This window comes from Bufo gargarizans, chromosome 1 (assembly GCF_014858855.1).
Source record: "Bufo gargarizans isolate SCDJY-AF-19 chromosome 1, ASM1485885v1, whole genome shotgun sequence".
NCBI classification, from domain to species: domain Eukaryota; kingdom Metazoa; phylum Chordata; class Amphibia; order Anura; family Bufonidae; genus Bufo; species Bufo gargarizans.
In genome coordinates this window covers 505,921,039-505,941,882 of record NC_058080.1, presented here as the reverse complement: position 1 = coordinate 505,941,882, position 20,844 = coordinate 505,921,039, and the positions used below count along the sequence as shown (strand labels likewise).

General features: G+C 43.5%; 1 protein-coding gene across 2 annotated transcripts in view; it reads right to left on the bottom strand.

The window, feature by feature from the left end:
* Positions 1-20,844, bottom strand: part of LOC122924256 (rho guanine nucleotide exchange factor 40-like) — a 145,016-nt gene that overhangs the window by 27,601 nt on the left and 96,571 nt on the right. For both annotated transcript variants that reach the window (XM_044275187.1, XM_044275197.1), the window contains exons 16-18: positions 14,218-14,442; positions 11,168-11,338; positions 6,861-7,038 (exon numbers count right to left, since the gene is read on the bottom strand). In XM_044275187.1, coding sequence (XP_044131122.1) covers positions 6,861-7,038; positions 11,168-11,338; positions 14,218-14,442 — 574 coding nt within the window. The remainder of the gene's footprint in view (positions 1-6,860; positions 7,039-11,167; positions 11,339-14,217; positions 14,443-20,844) is intronic.

Genomic DNA, 20,844 nt, shown 5'->3' with positions numbered 1-20,844 from the left:
CGATGCTAATTATGTGTAGTTTATTTTATTTTTTAATGTCTTAAAAATGAGCGGATATGTAAAAAGGCTTTTTAATTTACATTTTTATCTTAAAAAAAAAATTATAATATTTTCACACTTTTTTTTTTATTAAGTCCCACTTGGATCTTGAAGATCCAATGGGGCTGATGACTGTACTATACTTTGCAAGGCTCTTGCATTGCAAAATACTGTATAGTACTACCTGATGGCAACACTGGACGCCTTTGGAAGGCCATGACAACCATTGGGCAGCTGCCAACGCAACGCGGTAGTCCGATGGTTGAGAGAGAGCCGCTGCATCTAAGGGGGTTACAGCAGCGTGTCAGCATACAGCTGACACTTGCTGCTGATGACGGCGGCTCAGGAACTGAGCTGCCACCATCACATCCAGCAGGACCGCAACAGGGGGCACAGAAGGAGGCAGGGGGCTCAGATGGGGGCAGTGAACAATTAAAGCCAAGGGCCGGCACGTGCAATGCACGGACGGCAAAGTTAAAAGCAGGGGACACAGATGAGGGGCACAGATTGGGGGCAAAGATCAGCTAATGCCTGATTTCAGGCTCTGATCTGCAGAGTGCAGGTCAGAGCCTGAAACTGGCATTTTTACACTGCTGCGCTCCATTTGGAGCGATCGCCGACAAGCGACCACTCTGATTGGTCCCTTGCCAGCATTACTGGACTCTGCACTGTCCCTGACAGCGGCAGTGCAGGGGCAGAAGCTTTAATCCAAGCTTTGCAGCGCTTGGATTAAAGAGCAGCCAGAATGTTTATATACATATATAACGCTATCTGCACGGGGTGAAGGGGTAAAACAACATATTGCTAAGGCCTCGTCCACACTTCCATTTTTCACAGACCGTTGGAAATGAGGACAGCACACGTGGCCAAAGCTTTAAATGTGTCTGTTCACTTTTCAGTATTTTCTTACTGACCGTGGGTCAGTAAAAAAACAACAACACAGAGACATGCAATACTTTGATTCGTGATGCGGACCAAGCACGCCCATTCAAGTCTATGGGTCTGTGGTGTGTCCATTTTTCACGGAAGACAGATCGAAAATGCTCTTGAAATACATTTTCATTTGAGCATTGTCCGTGAATTATAGATGACACACAGACGGGGAAAAAAAGGACACATGGACCAACCCTGGATCCTTTACAAACATCTTCACAGATGAAACACGTACGTGATGTGACACTGACACAGAAATGCGGACGAGGCCTAAAACATTTTGAATGTCTGACAACTAGAAACTTTGTAGATTATATCAACAAATTTATAATTAGGTCTGGCTCTTTTGACTCATATAGTGACTGCCATGCAAAAAAAAAAAAAAAAAGAATGTCTGCTACCAGGTCATGGTAATAATCTGAAGCTACTTTACTCCAATGTCCAAATAACAAATCCAAACCTAACCATATTCAGCCATGCCCTTGGCACTAGGTATGGATTGTGTATCCTAATGGTCACATCTATAGAGTGCTGAAACATTTGTCACTTCTTCATTGTACAGTGGTTTTTATTAGTTTATATAGTTTGCAAATGTGAGACAAGCATAACATTGGTTACTGCCCTCAAACTTTTTCATAAATCTCCCCTTTGGCCAAATCTTTTTCATATAGTTGAGTCACAAGAAAAGCCTGCAATTCTTTGAACATTATTCTATGATGATTTGTGACTTCCTGGATGATTTGTTGCTGTAAATGACCACTTAAGTATTCTACTGAAGTTATCGACCGTCTCTTTAGTTCAATGAAGTCTTACAAATTAATTTGTAAGGCTAAGGATAAACTTAAAGGGGTTGTCTCATCATGAATGAGAACCCCTTTAAGATCTTTTTTTTTTGTCACACTCCAAAAGTAGCTTAAAAATATTTTCAAGATTACTGCAGACAAATGATCAGATAGTGATTTTTTTCAATCTTCTACACGCTTGGATTTCAGCTGCACTGGGACTACAGCACCGTCCACTGTGTGTACTGGATGGAGCTAGTTATTGCAGTCCTGTTCCCATTCACTTCAATGGAAACAGCCCTGCAGTAGCCAGCACCACCACTACATACAATGGACGGAGATGACTTTCCAGTGTCGACTTACGATGGTGCAGCTAACTGCAGAACCACTGATCGCCTGGGGTGTTGGGCCCTGCGGATCATATATTGATGGCCTAAGGATAGTCTAGCTATAAAAAACAAACTAAAAAAAATTTTAATATCCAGTACATATTTTTTTAAAATGTCAAATGTTCATTTAATTTTTTTAACTTCTCTCTGGTGTTCTCTCACTTCTCTCACAAAGAGCAGGTAATACATTTTTTTGATATGAGACATCAACTCAATGTTCTCCAACAGAATGAAGGCGTCATTAATAGTGCTTGTTTTCTGTTAATGGAGGGAAGAGATTGTTATAATGGCCGTCAGCACATCACAATACCCTTTTGAAGCTTTTACAAAGGTGGGAAAATCTATGCACTATGTGCCAGTAGAGGGCAGTGCAACAGTATGTTTCAGAGAATGGAGAACTAGTAAAAAGATTAGAAATGAGCCTCCATTGCAGATATTTGTAAATGATTTTATGTAAATTCACAGTAATGTGTCATACATCACCCTTTACTATAAATCAAGTGCTAGACTAAAGAAACAAACTATGTAAAGTAAGAATTACACTAGAACAGAATGCTATAAAATGTCACAATAAACACTGCTGAATATACACAAATTATATATATAAGTACATACTGCGTACTCACATTACCATGAAAACCTTAAACCTCCATTGTAAATACAGGTGAAACTAGAAAAATTTAAATATCGTGCAAAGTTCATTTATTTCAGTAATGCAACTTAAACGGTGAAACTAACATATAAGATAGACTCATTACATGCAAAGCGAGATATCTCAAGCCTTTATTTGTTATAATTTGGATGATTATGGCTTACAGCTTATGAAACCCCAAAGTCACAATTTTGAGGTACCCTTTGCTCAGGGAATATGGATTAATTAGCTGACTAGAGTGTGACACTTTGAGCCTAGAACATTGAACCTTTTCACAATATTCTAATTTTAAGCTGCATTAATGCAATTCCTTTTAATTTGCATTACTGAAATAAATGGACTTTTGCACAATATTCTAATTTTTTTTAGTTTCACCTATAACAAAAAGATGGCAGGTTAAGGATATGTTCATGGGAGCATTACAAAGTATTTTTATCTTTATAGGAGGGCACAGTATAGAGCGGAGACACTGAACTTTGAGGCAAAAATACTTTTCTGTGATTCTCCAGTAAAAAGTTCTTTAAATACTGTCAAGCCTGTGAGTTCCGCTTCCCCCGCTAGCACAGTGACTGACAGCTTTTCTTGTATGAGGGTGTATATGGGGAGTACTGTCAATCACTGTGTGTGGGTGGGGGAAGCAGGACTTAAAAGCTTTCCATGTAAAATACTAAAACAAATCACAGAAAACGACATAACCCTAAGCTCAATACCCCTCCCTATATCCTATGCTGCTCACAGATCCAGTTTCCGTACCACTCACAGACTAGTGTGCCATGCGTATGCTTGGCCAACCCCTGCAACCCCCCTAGAGAGGGAAAGGAGTACCTTGGATCCTCAGTAATATAACTGATCCAGTGTATAGTGGAAACTCCTAGAATTTTCTAATAAAACATTGTGACTAGTTAAAGCTGGCACACATGACATAAATGCACAAACAATTTGCTGGTTTGGGCATTTCAACAAGCTGATCCTATGCCCTCCTAGAAAATGAGTGGTGACAGGCCAGGCAGTATCCCCTCACTCCTTGTAATTAAACTTACATGCTCAGTCAGTTCAGTCGTCAGAGGAGATAACTTATGTGTATGTCCAGGGCAGAGTTATAGCTAGGCTGTCCTTTACCGGAGACAAAGATTCATTTCGCTACCCTAGCTCTGTTTCTAAAACCCTAGACAAAGCAGGGTAACTTTTTGGCTCCCCATTTGGCAACCAGCACCTGGGGCAAATGCCCCGCCTGTCCATCTATATCTACACCCCTGGCACCGATACTATTGGGCAGATTTACTAATCTGGCCTCATTTTACAGTGTAAAGACATGATGCTGGATGATAAATCTGGTGCTTCCTTAGTCTCGTGTATTACAAGCTATTAATTTGCTTACTTTGTGCCAGAATTTTGCACCAAAAGTCAAGCCCAATTACCAGGCGAGGTCCACACTCCCTTTCATACTAAGCCTGGTAATGGGGCTTGACTTTTGGTGCGAAATTCTGGCACAAAGTAAGCAAATTAATAGCTGGTCTGATAATACACGAGACTAAGGAAGCACCAGACAAAGTAATAATACACATAATAAATGTGGTGCAAATTTGCCAGAATTTTGGTACATTTCCAGCCATGTGTGGTAATAAAGACAGTTTAACTTTATTCTGTGGGTCAGTTCAATTATGGAGATGCCAAATGTATATGGTTTTTGTCATGCTTTACTACTTTTAAAATAAACACTTAAAAAAAAAAAAAAATATATATATATATATATATATATATATATATATATATATATATATATACACAGTATATATATTCCTTTGATTTGCCATATTCTGACACCCATTTTCTGGGGGGCGAGCAATAGAATTTAGTGATACCATTTTGAGTTTTGGAATACCTTGGACCTTTTGAACATTTTTATTAAATTATTTGCGAAGGCGAGGTGACCAGAAAAATGATTTTGGGACTGGAGTTTTTTTTTTTACAGTGTCCACTGTGCTGGTTAAATTAATCGGATAATTTAATAGACTGGTTTGCTGAGTTTATCTTTTTTCTATTACTCCTGTATCACAGTGCATAGCCATTCTGACAGGCTAATGCAAGGCTGGCCAACCTGTGGCTCTCCAGCTGTTGTAAAACTACAATTCCCACCATGCCCTGCTGTAGACTGAAGCTGAGCTGTAAGCAGTCTAGGCATGTTGGGAGTTGTAGTTTTGCAACAGCTGGAGAGCCACAGGTTGGCCAGCCCTGTGCTAATGCATCCATGTATTATTGGTATGGATATGGCAGGCCTGGTACCTTTCAGAAGTTCCCCATGTGCCAAGTCAAGTACTCAGCAAACAGTGATTGCATTTGCAAGGTGCGGATCAGAGGACAGATGGGGCTACTTTCCTCTGTTCAACCATTGACTACGGCATCTGAGAGAGATTGGAGTTATTTCCAATCTCGGCAGTGAGACCTGGGTGTTTGTATTAGTGTTTTAAGAGAATATCCTTGCATTTTCTTAGTCCCTTGGCATTTTTGAGCATGCTGAAATATTTTCCTATAGACTTCCAAAAGGAAAAAAAAGTCTGAAAGAAATGCAAGAAAAATGTTGTGTGATTAAAAAAATGCCATGCCCCCCACCCCCCACAAAAAGCTTCTAAAAAACACATGCATTTCATCCCCAAGGGGATGTCAGCTGATCAGCAGGGGAAGGGCCGGCTCCAGGGTTATGTGGGCCCTTGGGCGATAAATCTCAGTGGGCCCCCTTGTGGCATTTTTTTACATTGACCTTTCGCCCTGTGGCTCCCACACCATATAATGATCCCCTGTGGCCCCCATACAGCATAATGAGCACTAGTGGCCCTTCACACTCACACAGTATAATGCCCCCCCAATACAGTGTAATGACCTCCAATGGACCCCCACACAGTATAATGACCCCCTCATTCAAAAAAGTGACCCCCAGTGGCCCCCATTCAGAATAATTACCCCTAGTGGCCCCAGACAGTATAATGACCTCCTGTGGTCCCCTATACAGTATAATGACCCCCAGTGACTCCCTCACTCTGGGGTCATACTGTGGGACGCTGGGGGTCAATATACTGTATGCCTATATAGTGCACCATTCCAGCCAAGAACTATGCGTATTGCTGTATATAATGTTTAGTGTGTCATACCTCCCCCTGGCTGCCTGCTTATTATATAGTGTGCCATTAGCTCCCCAATGATATATGCCTGCTGTTGGGCATTATACAGTGCGCCAACACCCCCCCCCCCCCCGTTTCTCCCTGTGCCTGTTTCTCCTTATTATATAGTGTGCCGTACCCCGTTTCCCCATGAATGGTGCTCCCCCTCCTTACTCACTACCTCAGCTCCAGCCTCCATGAACTTTTATTTTGAACCTGCAGTAAACAGGGCTGACTTTACTTACACAGTAAGCTGTTCGGCTGTCACTTGGACTGGGGTCTGCAGCGCCTAGCCTCAGTCATTACTTGCTGGCAGAGGGACTCCCGCGCGGCATTGCTCACTAAAGTTTCTCTGCTGGTGCAGGCTAGGCCAGCCAATCAGCAGCAGGCTCTGCTAGCACTGCAAATGCTGATTGGCCAGCCCAGCAGAAAGACAACACACAAACAGGCAGAGTGAGTGCTGGACTGGACTTGAGAGACGGCAGCCAGACACTGATGTGCTAGGTAAGGGGAGGGGGAGGGCAGGGAGCTGAAAAGCAAGGACTGAGCCCAAGGCAGGACTTGGGAAGTGACAGGAGCTTGTGTGTGTAATTGGGGCCTCCATGGCCGGACCTCTTTCCCCCAGGGGCCCATAGAAACTCAGTAGTCTGCCTCTATTGGAGGTACACCACTGGCAGTGGGCCCCGGCACTTGCCCGGGTATGCCGGGTGCTGAGGCCGGCTCTGAGCAGGGGTTTTAGCCACAAAACACATGTGAACAGCTGATTGCCAGGACGGCTGGCGGTTGTTCTTTTACACGTGCTTTCTGGTTCCACGAAAACTCTCCAGTACTTCACTGCCAGATCATTGCTAACAAGCGTTCCTACGATACAGCCTATAGACAGTTTTCATGATATTTAAGTCAAACCTACCTTTGCTTAGCCCGCCTTGATCCCACAACAGTTTAGTTATCTCGTTATTCCAAGTCTCTTTCACATTCGTAGTCTCTGCTTGGAGAAGTAATGTCTCGCGAGATTTTTGGCGGCGGAACCAGAGCTCAATTCGTGTGTCTCCCTCTGTAGCGTTCTCTGTGAGACCCATGTCAGCTGTCTAAATTGGAAGATGCACAAAGAGTTTACCATTTTTTGCTCTATATTTATTTAACCCAATTAAAGAAATCATGCAGTATATATGGATCTTGTATGGTTTCTCAAAGGGGTTGTTCAACCATAGGTGCCTTTAAGGCAGACCTTCCCACAAGGCTGGACCTGTGGAGGGAGGCATACTTACCTGTTTATTGGGTTCTGGCTACTTTGCGCCCCTGCCGCCGATCTCCAGTCTCCCTATACCAACATCCAGTTTGACACTGGTCATGTGGCATTGCAGCCAATGACTGGACACAGGGGTGATGTGCCCTCCATGCATCATATGACCCAGTGAAATGGTGCAAGAGGGATATGTCACCACTGTGGCTATTTATTGGCTGCAGCACCCATGTGACTCGTGTTAAATCAGATGTTGACATGGGGAGATGGGAGGGCATGGCAGGGCAGCAAAGCAGCCAGAAACCAGTGGCAGAGAGCAGGTAAGTACACTTCTCTCTGCAGGTCAGGCCACATTGAGGAGGAAAGGGGTCTGATGAAAAATTCTCTCTTGAGGTCTATAATTTTTATTTACATGTGGTTGTGTTCTGAGATTGCAATAACTCAGAAGTTTTTCTTCTATACTTCCTTTAACTAGCTTACTGAATGGGGTGGCCACAAATGGTGTCACTTAGGCACCTGTGTGACGTTACCTGGCGACATAGTATGAACATGAAAAAGGGAAATTTTCACCACCTCACATCAGTACAGTGCATATACACCAATCAACCACAATGTTAAAACAACCTGCCTAATATTGTGTAGGTTCCCATCTTGCCACCAAACAGCTCTGACCCTTTGACACATGGACTCCAAAAGACCTCTGTAGGTGTCCTACGATCTGATACCAACACATTGACAGCAGATCCTTTAAGTTCTGTAAATGCTGAGGTGCGGCCACCATTTGATTTCATTTCCCTATCACATAATACAGATGTTCGATTGGAATGAGATCTGGGGAATTTGGAGGCCAAGCCAACACACTAAACCGTTTGTCATGATTATCAAACCTTTCCGGAACAGTTTTTGCAATGTGGTAGGTGCATTACCCTGTTGAAAGGGGCCACTGCAATTTGAGAACAGTGTTGCCATGAAGGGGTGTACTTGGTCTGTAACATTGTTTAGTTAGAGGTACTTGTCAAAGTAATATCCACCTAAATGCCAAGATCTGTATGTAGCAAATTGCCCACAGCATCACACAGCCTCTGCCAGCCCTCTTTGCACCGTTCATCCTGGTGCTATCTCTGCCCCAAAAAGGGACGTACAAATTACATATACCTCTGGCAATACTCCTTCAATGCCAAGATTTGAAAAATACTTAGTACAACGTTTGGTTGGGGGTCCCCATCCTGTGACCCTGCTGTTTGGGTTTTACTATAACACCCCCTAATACTCCTGTACATACTGTACAAAATACTCTAATACTCCCTAATACTGTACAAAAAAGTTTCCAGTGCTTGCAAGTCCTACACTGAAGTCACTGCCCCCCATACACACACAACCCTGCATTGTGTAAAGTAGATAGATGTTGTGAAGCAGCTTTGTGCGATATACCATAAATGGTGTCACTTGAATTAATTGTAACCCCTTAAATGGGTTTCCATGATTGTGATACATAGTTTTGGTGCCGAATTCTGGTGCTACAAGGTAACAGCTGATCGGTGGGGCTGTGTGGTGTTGAACCCCAAAAATTAATTATCTAATTCTGCCGTGCTTAGTGATGTCAAATATTTGTATACTGTGTAATGTAGCATACTGCTTTAGATGGAGCCTCTGTACGTGGACGATAAGCACCCAAGCACAGAGATTTTTTAGCAAAGCTGCAGAATTGGGTCAGGTAAGAATTTACAAAAATTGGTGGCCGGGGTTATTATTATATGTTTGGCATAAGCATAACATATATTCTGCTTGAGAGAAACATATGTATGCCTGAGCGCCTGGTGCGCACGTAAAACCTGTTTGTGTCACATAGAGTGTCTTAAACCATGGGCGTAGGGATCACTATAGCAGCCATAGCAATGGCTATGGGGCCCTAGGCCACTGGGGGCCCAGGCCGCCGGCTACGGATTTTATTTTATTTTTTTATTCATGTGGCGTAGCGTCACAGGCCCCTCCAGGACAGACAGAGAAAGCGCTATCTGCAGGGCGGTGGGCGGTGCGATAGGGGGCGGCCGGAGGCAGAGAGGCTTACCTGCAGTGAGGAGAGGGAGTGGTCCCACTCCCAGTCTGGGCGGCAGTCCTACCGGCTGGAAGTGGAGGAGGCGGAGTGTACAGCGAAGCTGTGCGCTGCTGGGCCTGGAAGCGCTGCTGGAGTGTGGGTGCGCAGACGTTCAAGTGGCTGTGAGGTGAGGGCTGGCTGACTCTGGCTGGGCCTTGGACCTGGACCATTATCTCTGGGGAGGAGGGGGGAGTGGGATCCCCGAGGTCTGGACCATTATATCTGGGGAGGAGGGGGAGCAGGACCCTGGAGGTCTGGACCATTATATTTAGGGGGGAGCAGGACCCTGAAGGTCTGGACCAATTTATTGAGGGGGAGCAGGACTCTGGAGGTCTGGACCATTATATCTGGGGAGGAGGGGAGAGCAGGACCCTGGAGGTCTGGACCATTATATTTAAGGAGAAGGGGGGAGCAGGACCCTGGAGGTCTGGACCATTATGTTTAAGGAGAAGGGGGGAGCAGGACCCTGGAGGTCTGGACCATTATATTTAAGGAGAAGGTAGGAGCAGGACCCTGGAGGTCTGGACCAATATATAGGGGGGAACAGGACACTGGAGGTCTGGACCATTCTCTTTAGGGGGGAGCAGGACCCTGGAGGTCTGGACCATTATATATGGGGAGTAGGGGGAAGCAGGAACCTGGAGGTCTGGACCATTATATAGGCAGGAGGGGGGAGCAGGACACTTGATGTCTGGACCATTATATCTGGGGACTGGCGGTGGGAGATTTAGGATGGGTGTGGGGGTGGGAGGTCTAGGAGTGGTGTGGGGATGTTGGGGTGGGAGGTCCTGGAGGGGTGTTTGTGTCGGAGCTCTGGAAGGGGTGGGAGGTCTGAGAGGTATGTGGAGGTGGGAGATCCGGGAGGGGGGCCCATAAATCTTTTTTGCTATGGGGCCCAGTCATTTCTAGCTACGCCCCTGTCTTAAACTGGTAAATTAGGGTTCAACGAAGTGTGCATTTTAATTTTTTTGCATTCTACACGCCTTAATAGGATTTATTTTACATTGTCCGTTCTCTCTCTACTTGTCTGGTCAGGGATTTCCCCCCTTTTCCTTCCCCTCCTCCCCCCTTATGTGGTCCTGTCCTTGTCTGTCTTAAATTGTTATGTAATTTAAGTGGGAGCTCTCGGTACCACCTTTTCCGTAAATGGGTCTATGAGATTCCTTTACTTTGTATGTTGGGATCGCATGTTATTCTTTCCATATTCATGTATACAAAGGTTTATGCTTGCATTTATTGTGACCACCTATTTGTACGCTGATAATATACACAGCCCCGACTTGGAATCGGGCTGTTGTCAATGTAAAATGATTACTTTGGCTCTTGCTAATAAAAGTATTTGAACAACATTTTAATTTTTTTGTTTTACTTTCTATTTTTCTACATTTTATTTTTACCTTTATCTTTTTGTTTGCTACGAGGGCTGGGGTTAGCAGAGAACACATTATCTATTTGTTTCCTGCTGTCTCCATATTCTGATCACTGGTAACAGTGATCTAAAGGTAAAAACCCATAGATGACTGTTAGTGATCTGTATAGGACATACATGCAGAAAAGACAGACTGCATGTTTTCTGCCTGCCTCCAGGCCCCCTCTGCACAGGAAATTCCTGTGATTTCATCACTGATTTCACAGGGGTTTGCTATAAACCAACCAAACACAAAATCCAAACTTTTGCATTGGGGAACACAGCACCCGAATATGAGCATTATGTTAATTTCTGTTCCCTGACACATTACGGGATGAGACTGTCAGTGTCACAGCTCGATCCTGGCGATTAAACTGTGTGTGCCTGCATTCAGACTGACAATGTAAACTAATGGGCTGCAGCCACAGGGACAAATCCATGTGATAACACTTGGTTTCAGATCTCTTATACCTTAAAAGCTTGTTTGAATCCATATGTCTCCAAACCTCCCTCTGCGGTCTTCAGTTTACTTAGTAGCAGAAGTTTCTGGAAAAGGAATACATGTCGCAAGGACTTCTTTCTTCCAGATAACACAGTAAATACATCCTTAAGCAGGAGACGACCATGTTCCTTCTCATCCATCTAAGTATGAACATAAACCAAAAATAAAACCAATAATTAAGATAATTTGTATAATCTATGGAACACAGAATCTAAGTCATACTTGCAATGATAATTACTAATTAGATGATCAGTAGCACAACTGATAAGTAGCCATAAGTTTCTACAAGGAGTCATAAGGGTGAGCCATGTGACAATTGGCAAAGTAGTGTATTTCGTGAGGATAGCTAAAGAGGTCTTAAAGGGTAAGATGGTGCTGGCCACATAGCTTCTGGTACCAAGAGATCGAGGGGAGAGTTGTAAAAGGACAATAGGGGGTTTAAATGTTCTATTAGTTTAAAGCAGAGATCCCACACCTTCTTCAGCTCATGAGTGAATATTGAGAATGGATCAACAACTTTTATCATATATGCATATCAAAGGGTAAAGTACTTTATTTTTCAGACTATAAGGCCAAAAGTGATGGAAAAAAGTCAGTGCGTCTGATAGCCCGAATTCTACTGACCGTTTCCATTATGGATGCGGTCAACAACATGCAGGAGGGGCGGGGAGAAGAGAGGTAAGTGCTGCGCTGGGGGTCTGATCTGAGGTCTGATGAAGAATGGGGGTCTGGTCTGAGGAAAAAAATTTTTTTTTCTTAATTTCCTCCTCCAAATCCTAGGTGTCTTATAGTCTGGTGCATCTTAAAGTCAGAAAAATAAGGTATGTGGCCAACATTTATTATTCAGTTTACAGAGTTTGGCATAAGTTGTGCAATTTTTTAATGTGCATGTGAAACAATTGTGCAATTTTATTGTAAATTTGCAATTCCGTCACCAAAATAAAAAAAATGGATGTGGTTCTGCAGGGGACATAGGGGTAATTTACTAACAGAAAAACGTCTATATTAGGCTTATTTCTGGCGAAAATTGCGGTGCAAAATGTTCTTTGTACCACAATCTGTGACTTTTCCCTGCTCACATCATGGCTACAAAAGTTGGTGTGGCGTGGGCGGAGAAAGGGGACGGGCTGGCAGGCCCGTTCATTCAGCATTTTTAATGCTTGAAATGGCATGGAAGCTGGCATAGATTTAGAAGTGGCCTGTACATAACTTCGGCGGATCCACCGCTAGCGCAGGGTCTTATTAAGATCGGCGTCTGAAACGCCAGTCTTAATAAATGACCCCTATAGTGTTATAATAGCCTTTAAGTCTTACCATTGAACTGTACGTGCCAGCTGCTTATGGGTGTGATTTAGGGCCATGTCTCTATATGGCTATTCACTACTGCCATGCACTGTGTATCCTGGTTCTGGTTACTTGTGGTGTAAATTGTGCCAATGTTCTTGTATTCCTTTCAGTGTTGTATTGAGAGGCTTAATCATTCTTATGCTCTGTGTATGTCTGCATCTGTTCGACTAATGAGTTTGTTAAGTCTGCTATGTATGTTTCTGAGTTCAGGTGTCAGTTTGGTGGATGTCTCTCGAGTGCTATCACCTGCCCTATTTGTGCAATTGTGTCTTGTCTTTTATGTCCTGTCTTACTTTGGTCTGTTTGGAGTCTGTCTGAGTACTAGTCATAATCATATACCGGTACTTATAGTTTATAATCATGTACTGTGCCTGTGAATAAGGCTTGTTTCACACTTGCAGTAAAGAGATCCGTCAGGGAACAGCCTGCTGGATCTCTCTGCATTCCGGCATTGCTGGAAACAACCATATCACCGTCCAGCCCTATTTAATATAATGGGGACCGGTGGAGAGCCTGCTGCAACCCAGCAAATATGCCAAGATGTGGCAGGATAAGGACCGCTACAGGCAGCAGTTTTCGTCTGGCCGCTTCTCGGCATACTTGCTGAGTTGTGGCTGGATCTCCACTAGTCCCATTGTAGTGAATAGAGCCGGCGAATGTCATGTAGAATCCGGCAGTGCTGGATCCAGACTCAAGTAAATGAAAGCATGAAACTTGATCAGTAATATGTATATTGGTTTTCTAAGCATCGAAATCCACTCTCAACATGGTAAGGCTACAGTACATATTATATACATTAAGTACATAGTAGGACACAGTCTTGCTCGGTCTATCAATGGGAGGGGGGAGTATGCAGATCACAGGGGGTTTTGCAAAACAGTGCTCCAAGAATTAAGCTCTGCCCCCTTGTGCCCCAACTTGCTCATTGGCATACGAATATCTCTGAAGCTGTTTAGCATACAGACAAAAGAAAGTAGATTTTAATCAGCATGACCAACTTTAATCAGCATAACCAACTGATCATGATAACAGAGCCTCTAAGTCCATGTGTCCAAAGAGCATGAAATCCACATGTCTGGGTTCCTGATCTGTTTGTCTGCCAATACTCCATGTCTTGTCTTTTGTCTGGAGTTGAGTTTGCCTTGGATTCGCCTTTATTCTGCCTGCCTTCTGTATTATGCCATTCCTGTCTCTCTGGTGGTTTGCACTGGTATTACTGACCCCAGTAGGTCAGCTGTAAAGTACACTAGGACCATCCCAGGGGGTATTGGTCCGAATAACGCCCTTAGGGTTTGGCCCAACATCAACTGGTTACTTGGCACAGTGGTTCCGCAACCATTGTCTGTATGCCTGGCGACGGGGGGTGAAGCTAATAGCAGGCCGTGACGATGACCAGTCCCCACGATGCTAGGGAGGCTGGCCACCGTCGTGGCCTGCTATTGGATGCACCCCCTTAGCTAGATGTTCTGATTCCCGTGATGGGGAGATGCAGTGGTGGTCGTGCAGGGATCCGGAGGATCGCGGGGTGCCGGGGAATGGGGTAGGTATGATCTATAGGAGGGGCCTGGGCATTGTGGTGTACATTTTTAGAATTAGATAACCCCTTTAAGCCCAACAGAAAATCTTACCTTGTGTTCTACTGAACAATGCATCAGATGTACTAGATGTTTACCTCAAATCCACGTATGGCTTCAGCAGCCAGCAGATTTTTTCCATGGAGTACCAGGGAGCCAACAAGTTCTCGAGCAGCATGTAGGGACTGTCGCTCTTGTTCAGTATCATGGTCGCACTCTAGCATCATGTCTCCAAGAAAGCGCTGATACTGGTCCAATTGCTCAAGTGGTCTCTGCAGAATACCCCACGATTCCTCCTCTTCTTTTTGGTCCCTCTTTTTACCCTGGTTTAAATATATTTCAAAATAAATTTACTCTTTGAGAGGATCTAAAAGTGACATGAGAATTTAGTGGGCAACCATTGATTATAAAAAATGTATTTCATAGATGCTAAAAGGCAGTCATACACAGAGTAAGTCCCCTTTCACACGGGCGCGATTTCTGCGCGGGTGCAATGCATGAGGTGAACGCATTGCACCCGCACTGAATCCGGACCCATTCATTTTTATAGGGCTGTGCACATGAGCAGTGATTTTCACGCATCACTTGTGCGTTGCGTGAAAATCGCAGCATGCTCTATATTGTGCGTTTTTTCACGCAACGCAGGCCACATAGAAGTGAATGGGGCTGCGTGAAAATCGCGAGCATCCGCAAGCAAGTGCAGATGCGGTGCGATTTTCACGCATGGTTGCTAGGAGATGATCGGGATGGGGACCCGATCAATATTATTTTCCCTTATGACATGGTTATAAGGAAAAATAATAGCATTCTTAATACAGAATGCTTAGTAAAATAGGGATGGAGGGGTTAAAAAATAAAATTAAACTCACCTTAATCCACTTGTTTGCGCAGCCCGGCTTCTCTTCTTTCTTCTTCTTTGAGGAAAAGGACCTGTGGTGACATCACTGCGCTCATCACATGATCCATCACCATGGTGATGGATCATGTGATGGACCATGTGATGAGTGCAATGACCTCACCACAGGTCCTTTTCCTCACAGATCATTAAAGAAGAAGACAGAAGAGAAGCCGGGCTGCGCGAACAAGTGGATGAGGCGAGTTTAAATATTTTTTTTAACCCCGCCATCCCTATTTTACTAAGCATTCTGTATTAAGAATGCTATTATTTTCCCTTATAACCATGTTATAAGGGAAAATAATAAAATCTACACAACACCTAACCCAAACCTGAACTTCTGTGAAGAAGTTCGGGTCTGGGTACCAAACATGACGATTTTTCTCACGCATATGCAAAACGCATTAAAACGCTTTGCACTCGCGGGGAAAAATCACGCATTTTCCGGCAGAGCACCCGCATCTGTTCCCGCACATCACCCGCAACGCGAGTGTGAACCCAGCCTAAGGGTGTCTTTCAATGACTTGATAATAGATATGATTTAGACATTCTTTGCTTGTGCAACTTTTCACGGCTGGTCAAATAATGTGTGACTGCATGTGCTGATTCTTTGCTATTGCAATGGAAGTGTAATCACAGTCACATGGTATGGTGGTAGAGTACTGAAGTCTAGATCATTGGTCTAACTGTGAGGCCATTGAGCAATTGCATTTACGCACACAATTTGAGGACTTTACTTTAAAAAATACAGTTTGCATACAGTATGCAGCATAAGGTCTCATGCACATGAACGTATTTCCTTTTCGTGTCCGTTACGTATATTTTGAGGACCGTATGTGGAACCATTCATTTCAACAGAAAAAACAAAAAACGGAAGTTACTCCATGTGCATTCCGTTTCCGTATGTCTGTTCCGCAAAGAAATAGAACATGTCCTATTATTGTTCACATTATGGATAAGGATAGGAGAGTTCTATTAGGGGCCAGCTGTTCCGTTCCACAAAATATGAAATACACACGGATGTCATCCGTATTTTTTGCGGACCGCAAAATACATACGGTTGTGTGCATGAGCCCTCACTATCTATAAAAATCTGCAATCGCATTTTCAATCATCTAAAGTGATTGAGTCTTATGCATTGTCAGTTAGGATGTGCATGCACGGTCTCAATGTGCCTTTTCCCTAGCAGAAGCTAATCTGCTGTTGAGGCTAAACTATGAGGCTAAAGTTACACAGCAAAATCAGTGGCAGAAAAATAACTAAAATTACCAGTTAAAAACAGGTCATTTTGGTGGCAGATTTCTAATTTGGTAGCGGATTCAGGGGAGTATTACAAGTGTTTTAGAAGAGTATTTGGTTAAGGATTTAGAAGAGCATTTAGAAGATGAGAAGACGTTTTGCCAGTAATTTTCTTATCCAGCCCCTGGTTGGGATATAATTCAGAAGCGTTTTTGGTGGCGGAAACACTGCTGAAAAGCTTCTAAAACTGCTTCTCAGAATCAACATGCCACATGATTATCTCCTGAAGGAACCAAGGATTTGACATTTGGAAATCCCACATGCCCAAATCTTGTTTCCCCACACTGCAGGTGGATTGCCTACTTCTTACACATGTGGCTTTGGGAATGACTAAGTGTAATTCGTGTGCAGTTACTGGATGCTAACACAATATGCAGATAAAATAATTATACAAATACCGAACTTTATGTCTAAATCTGTTGTGGCCATTTGGTTAATGGAATCATTGTAAGCACTAATCTACTGAGCTCTTAGATACTCTGAAAACTACTACACCACTTACAAACAGATCTTACACTGAATCTTGCATTAGGCTTTGTCCATACTGTGCATCTTTTTGCATTTTTTTTCCAGAAGTATGAAAAGGATTCTCTGGCACTTTAAGGAATTGACCCATAAACAAACATTTATCACCTATCCTTAGGAAAGGTGATAAATGTATGATCATTGGAAGTCCAAATGCAGGGACTCCCAGCAATCATGAGAATGGGGCTCCCAGCTCTGTTCACTGTCGCAGCACTTGGACCATACATTTATCCCCTATCCTATAATATAGGGGATGAATGTTGGGTCAACCCCTTTTAAAAGTGGGTTTAAAATTTCAGTTAAATTTTTTTTTATTGTAGTAAAACATTAAAAACAACTGATTTCCAAGGGAGATAATGCACTCACACTTAGGCCTTGTTTACAGCCAAAATATGGAGTGTATCTCGGCACCTAAAATGCCGTTATAGCGTTGTAAGGGTGGAAAAGGCTTCAGTTTTTGATGCATTATTTTAGCAAAAAACAGAAGTAGATTCAAAAGGAATAGGAAATACAAAGAAACGACTTATACTTTCCCTCAATCCTCTGCTGGCTTTGGCTCAAAAAGACTGCCACAAAAATTGTATAATAAAAATAAAAAGTCATATGAAACCACCCTTAGAGGACGTTCACGCAATGGTTTATGCCCATTCCTGGTGTGTTGTCTGGATGGATGGCGCTTGAAGCCACGGTGGGTGCCGTTTGTGGTTTAGCTTCATTCAGCAGACAGAGGCGGATTACCCATAGACCTTACAGGGAAATTTCCCGGTGAGCCGATGCCCAAGGAGCCACCTGAGCCCTCATCACGGCCAGCCAGTGGAAGTTTTTGGGGATGTATTTTGTGCTGCTGTGGGACTGTGGTATTTGGCTCTGTTGGGGTGGCATAATGTGCTACAATATGGTATTGCTGTCCCTTCCTAGTTACATCAATTTGGACCCGACTACAAAATGGGGCCACTTTTAGTATTTTTTCCAGGGACACTTTATGTTCCTAGTCTGCCCCTGAGCAGAGATAAGCTGCAAAGGTTTGTAAAGGTTTGTAAAATCTGCAGTGCGAACACACCAATTTGCATGAACATACGTGTACATATTTTGGGCCAGTAATCATAGTGATGGTAAAAAAAAAAAAAATCGACTTTTAACTGTAGCAGAGCCTGAGAAGCTTTTACTTATTTATGAATCCTGCACAACCACTCTGTACTGCCATGCACTTTCTGACCTAACATGTGTGAACAGAGGCGTGGAAGATCAGCGCATGAGCTAATTTTTTTGTTTAGTGCTTAGTCTTTTTGTACCCAAAACCTGGACAGGAAAGAGACATGTAAAAACTGCCCCAAACTTGCACTGTGTCAACAAGGCCTACTGGTGCAATGTTTGACTGAATGCTGTATTACAGAGCTATTCTACCTTAGTAGTGATTCATACCATGCAGCATAGCTCCTTAGGCCGTGGCTTATTTCCCATAGCATAAGGGGATTTGGAATGTTAAAATCCAACCTATTCCCCAAAGACAGAATATAAAGCTAGTATCTACAAGTGCCTATCGTGTTTATGTGCTAGTTGATGACAAAACAGTATCTTATTCAATGAACAGAAACACCAGTCATCTCACTGTTTAACATACATGTATAGAATCTAATGAAAATAAGAACAAATTATCCAATCAGATCCAATCAGCTTTAATGGCAATTGAAAACGTGTAGCAGATTAGCTGCTGAATGTAATAGCATTCATAAAGTGCTTTCAGTGAAAGTATAAAGCTTCCAACAGTTTAATTCCATGGACTTATCAACTTATCACCTTTATAGAAAATAGAATCTCAAATGGTTAAAAATACTGATTTAACCTCTAAACTATTTGATAGCAGTAAGCATTCTGGGGTTTTCTAATATATAAGATAACTACACTCACCTAAAGAATTATTAGGAACACCATACTAATACGGTGTTGGACCCCCTTTTGCCTTCAGAACTACCTTAATTCTACGTGGCATTGATTCAACAAGGTGCTGATAGCATTCTTTAGAAATGTTGGCCCATATTGATAGGCTAGCATCTTGCAGTTGATGGAGATTTGAGGGATGCACATCCAGGGCACGAAGCTCCCGTTCCACCACATCCCAAAGATGCTCTATTGGGTTGAGATCTGGTGACTGTGGGGGCCATTTTAGTACAGTGAACTCATTGTCATGTTCAAGAAACCAATTTGAAATTATTCGAGCTTTGTGACATGGTGCATTATCCTGCTGGAAGTAGCCATCAGAGGATGGGTACATGGTGGTCATGAAGGGATGGACATGGTCAGTAACAATGCTCAGGTAGCCCGTGGCATTTAAACGATGGCCAATTGGCACTAAGGGGCCTAAAGTGTGCCCAGAAAACATACCCCACACCATTACACCACCACCACCACCAGCCTGCACAGTGGTAACAAGGCATGATGGATACATGTTCTCATTCTGTTTACGCCAAATTCGGACCTGGCAACGTTTTTCCAGTCTTCAACAGTCCAATTTTGGTGAGCTTGTGAAAATTGTAGCCTATTTGTAGTGGAGATGAGTGGTACCCGGTGGGGTCTTCTGCTGTTGTAGCCCATCCGCCTCAAGGTTGTGCGCGTTGTGGCTTCACAAATGCTTTGCTGCATACCTCGGTTGTAACGAGTGGTTATTTCAGTCAACGTTCCTCTTCTATCAGCTTGAATCAGTCGGCCCATTCTCCTCTGACCTCTAGCATCAACAAGGCATTTTTGCCCACAGGACGGCACCAACAACCATGCCACGCTCAAAATTGTTCAAATCATCTTTCTTTCCCATTTTGACATTCAGTTTGGAGTTCAGGAGATTGTCTTGGCCAGGACCACAACCCTACATGCATTGAAGCAACTGCCATGTGATTGGTTGACTAGATAATCGCATTAATGAGAAATAGAACAGGTGTTCCTAATAATTCTTTAGGTGAGTGTATTTTGCTATGCAGGTAAACTTGCTGAGAAATTGGTGGTTGGGTGACTTCTCACCACTGGGTACATACTAAATCCTCCTTGGCTCCTACCAATAACCTTAAAGGGAACCTGTCACCAGGATTTTGTGTATAGAGCTGAGGACATGGGCTGCTAGATGGCCGCTAGCACATCCGCAATACCCAGTCCCCATAGCTCTGTGTGCTTTTATGGTGTCAAAAAACGATTTGATACATATGCAAATTAACACAAAAGAGTCATATCTTACTTGTGTGACCAGAGAAGAGTCATATTTTCAAGCTCTGACTCATCTCAGGGTAATTTGCATATGTATCAAATCGGTTTTTATACACAATAAAAGCACACACAGCTATGGGGACTGGCTATTGCAGGTGTGCTAGCGGCTATCTACAAACCCATGTCCTCAGCTCTAAACCCAAAATCCAGATGACAGGTTCTCTTTAACCACCTCCGGACCGCCTAACGCACATGTGCGTTCCGGAGGTGGCAGGGCTGCGCACAGTCACGCATATACGCGTCATCTCGCGAGACGCGAGATGACGCGAGTATGCGCCCGCGCGTGCGCAGTTCGCGCCGGCATTTCTTTCAGGACCATTTCGTCAGCAACCTGCCAGCCAATGATCGTGGCTGGCAGGTTGCTGATTTTTAAAAAATCCAATCAAAGTGCCAGATAGCAGATCATATTTGTAAATATGATCTGTTATATGGCTGCCTGCTCCTCTGCTGGTTCTTTTCGTCGGTTGGATCCAGCAGAGGAGCAGGCTTCACAGTGAGTACACCAACACTACACTATAGCCCCTGATCACCCCCCTGAACCCCAATTAACCCTTTGATCACCTCTTTGATCACCCCCTGTCAATCACAAGTGAAAAGAAAAAAGTGATCAGTGCAAACTGTCACTTTTTTTTTTCACTGTTATTGACCGTTAGGTTTTAGGTATAGTTTAGGTCCCTTGGTTAGGTAGTTAGCGATCAGTTAGCGCCCAGCCCACCGCACCGCAGTCCGTTATTCGCTGATTAGCGTATCGCTA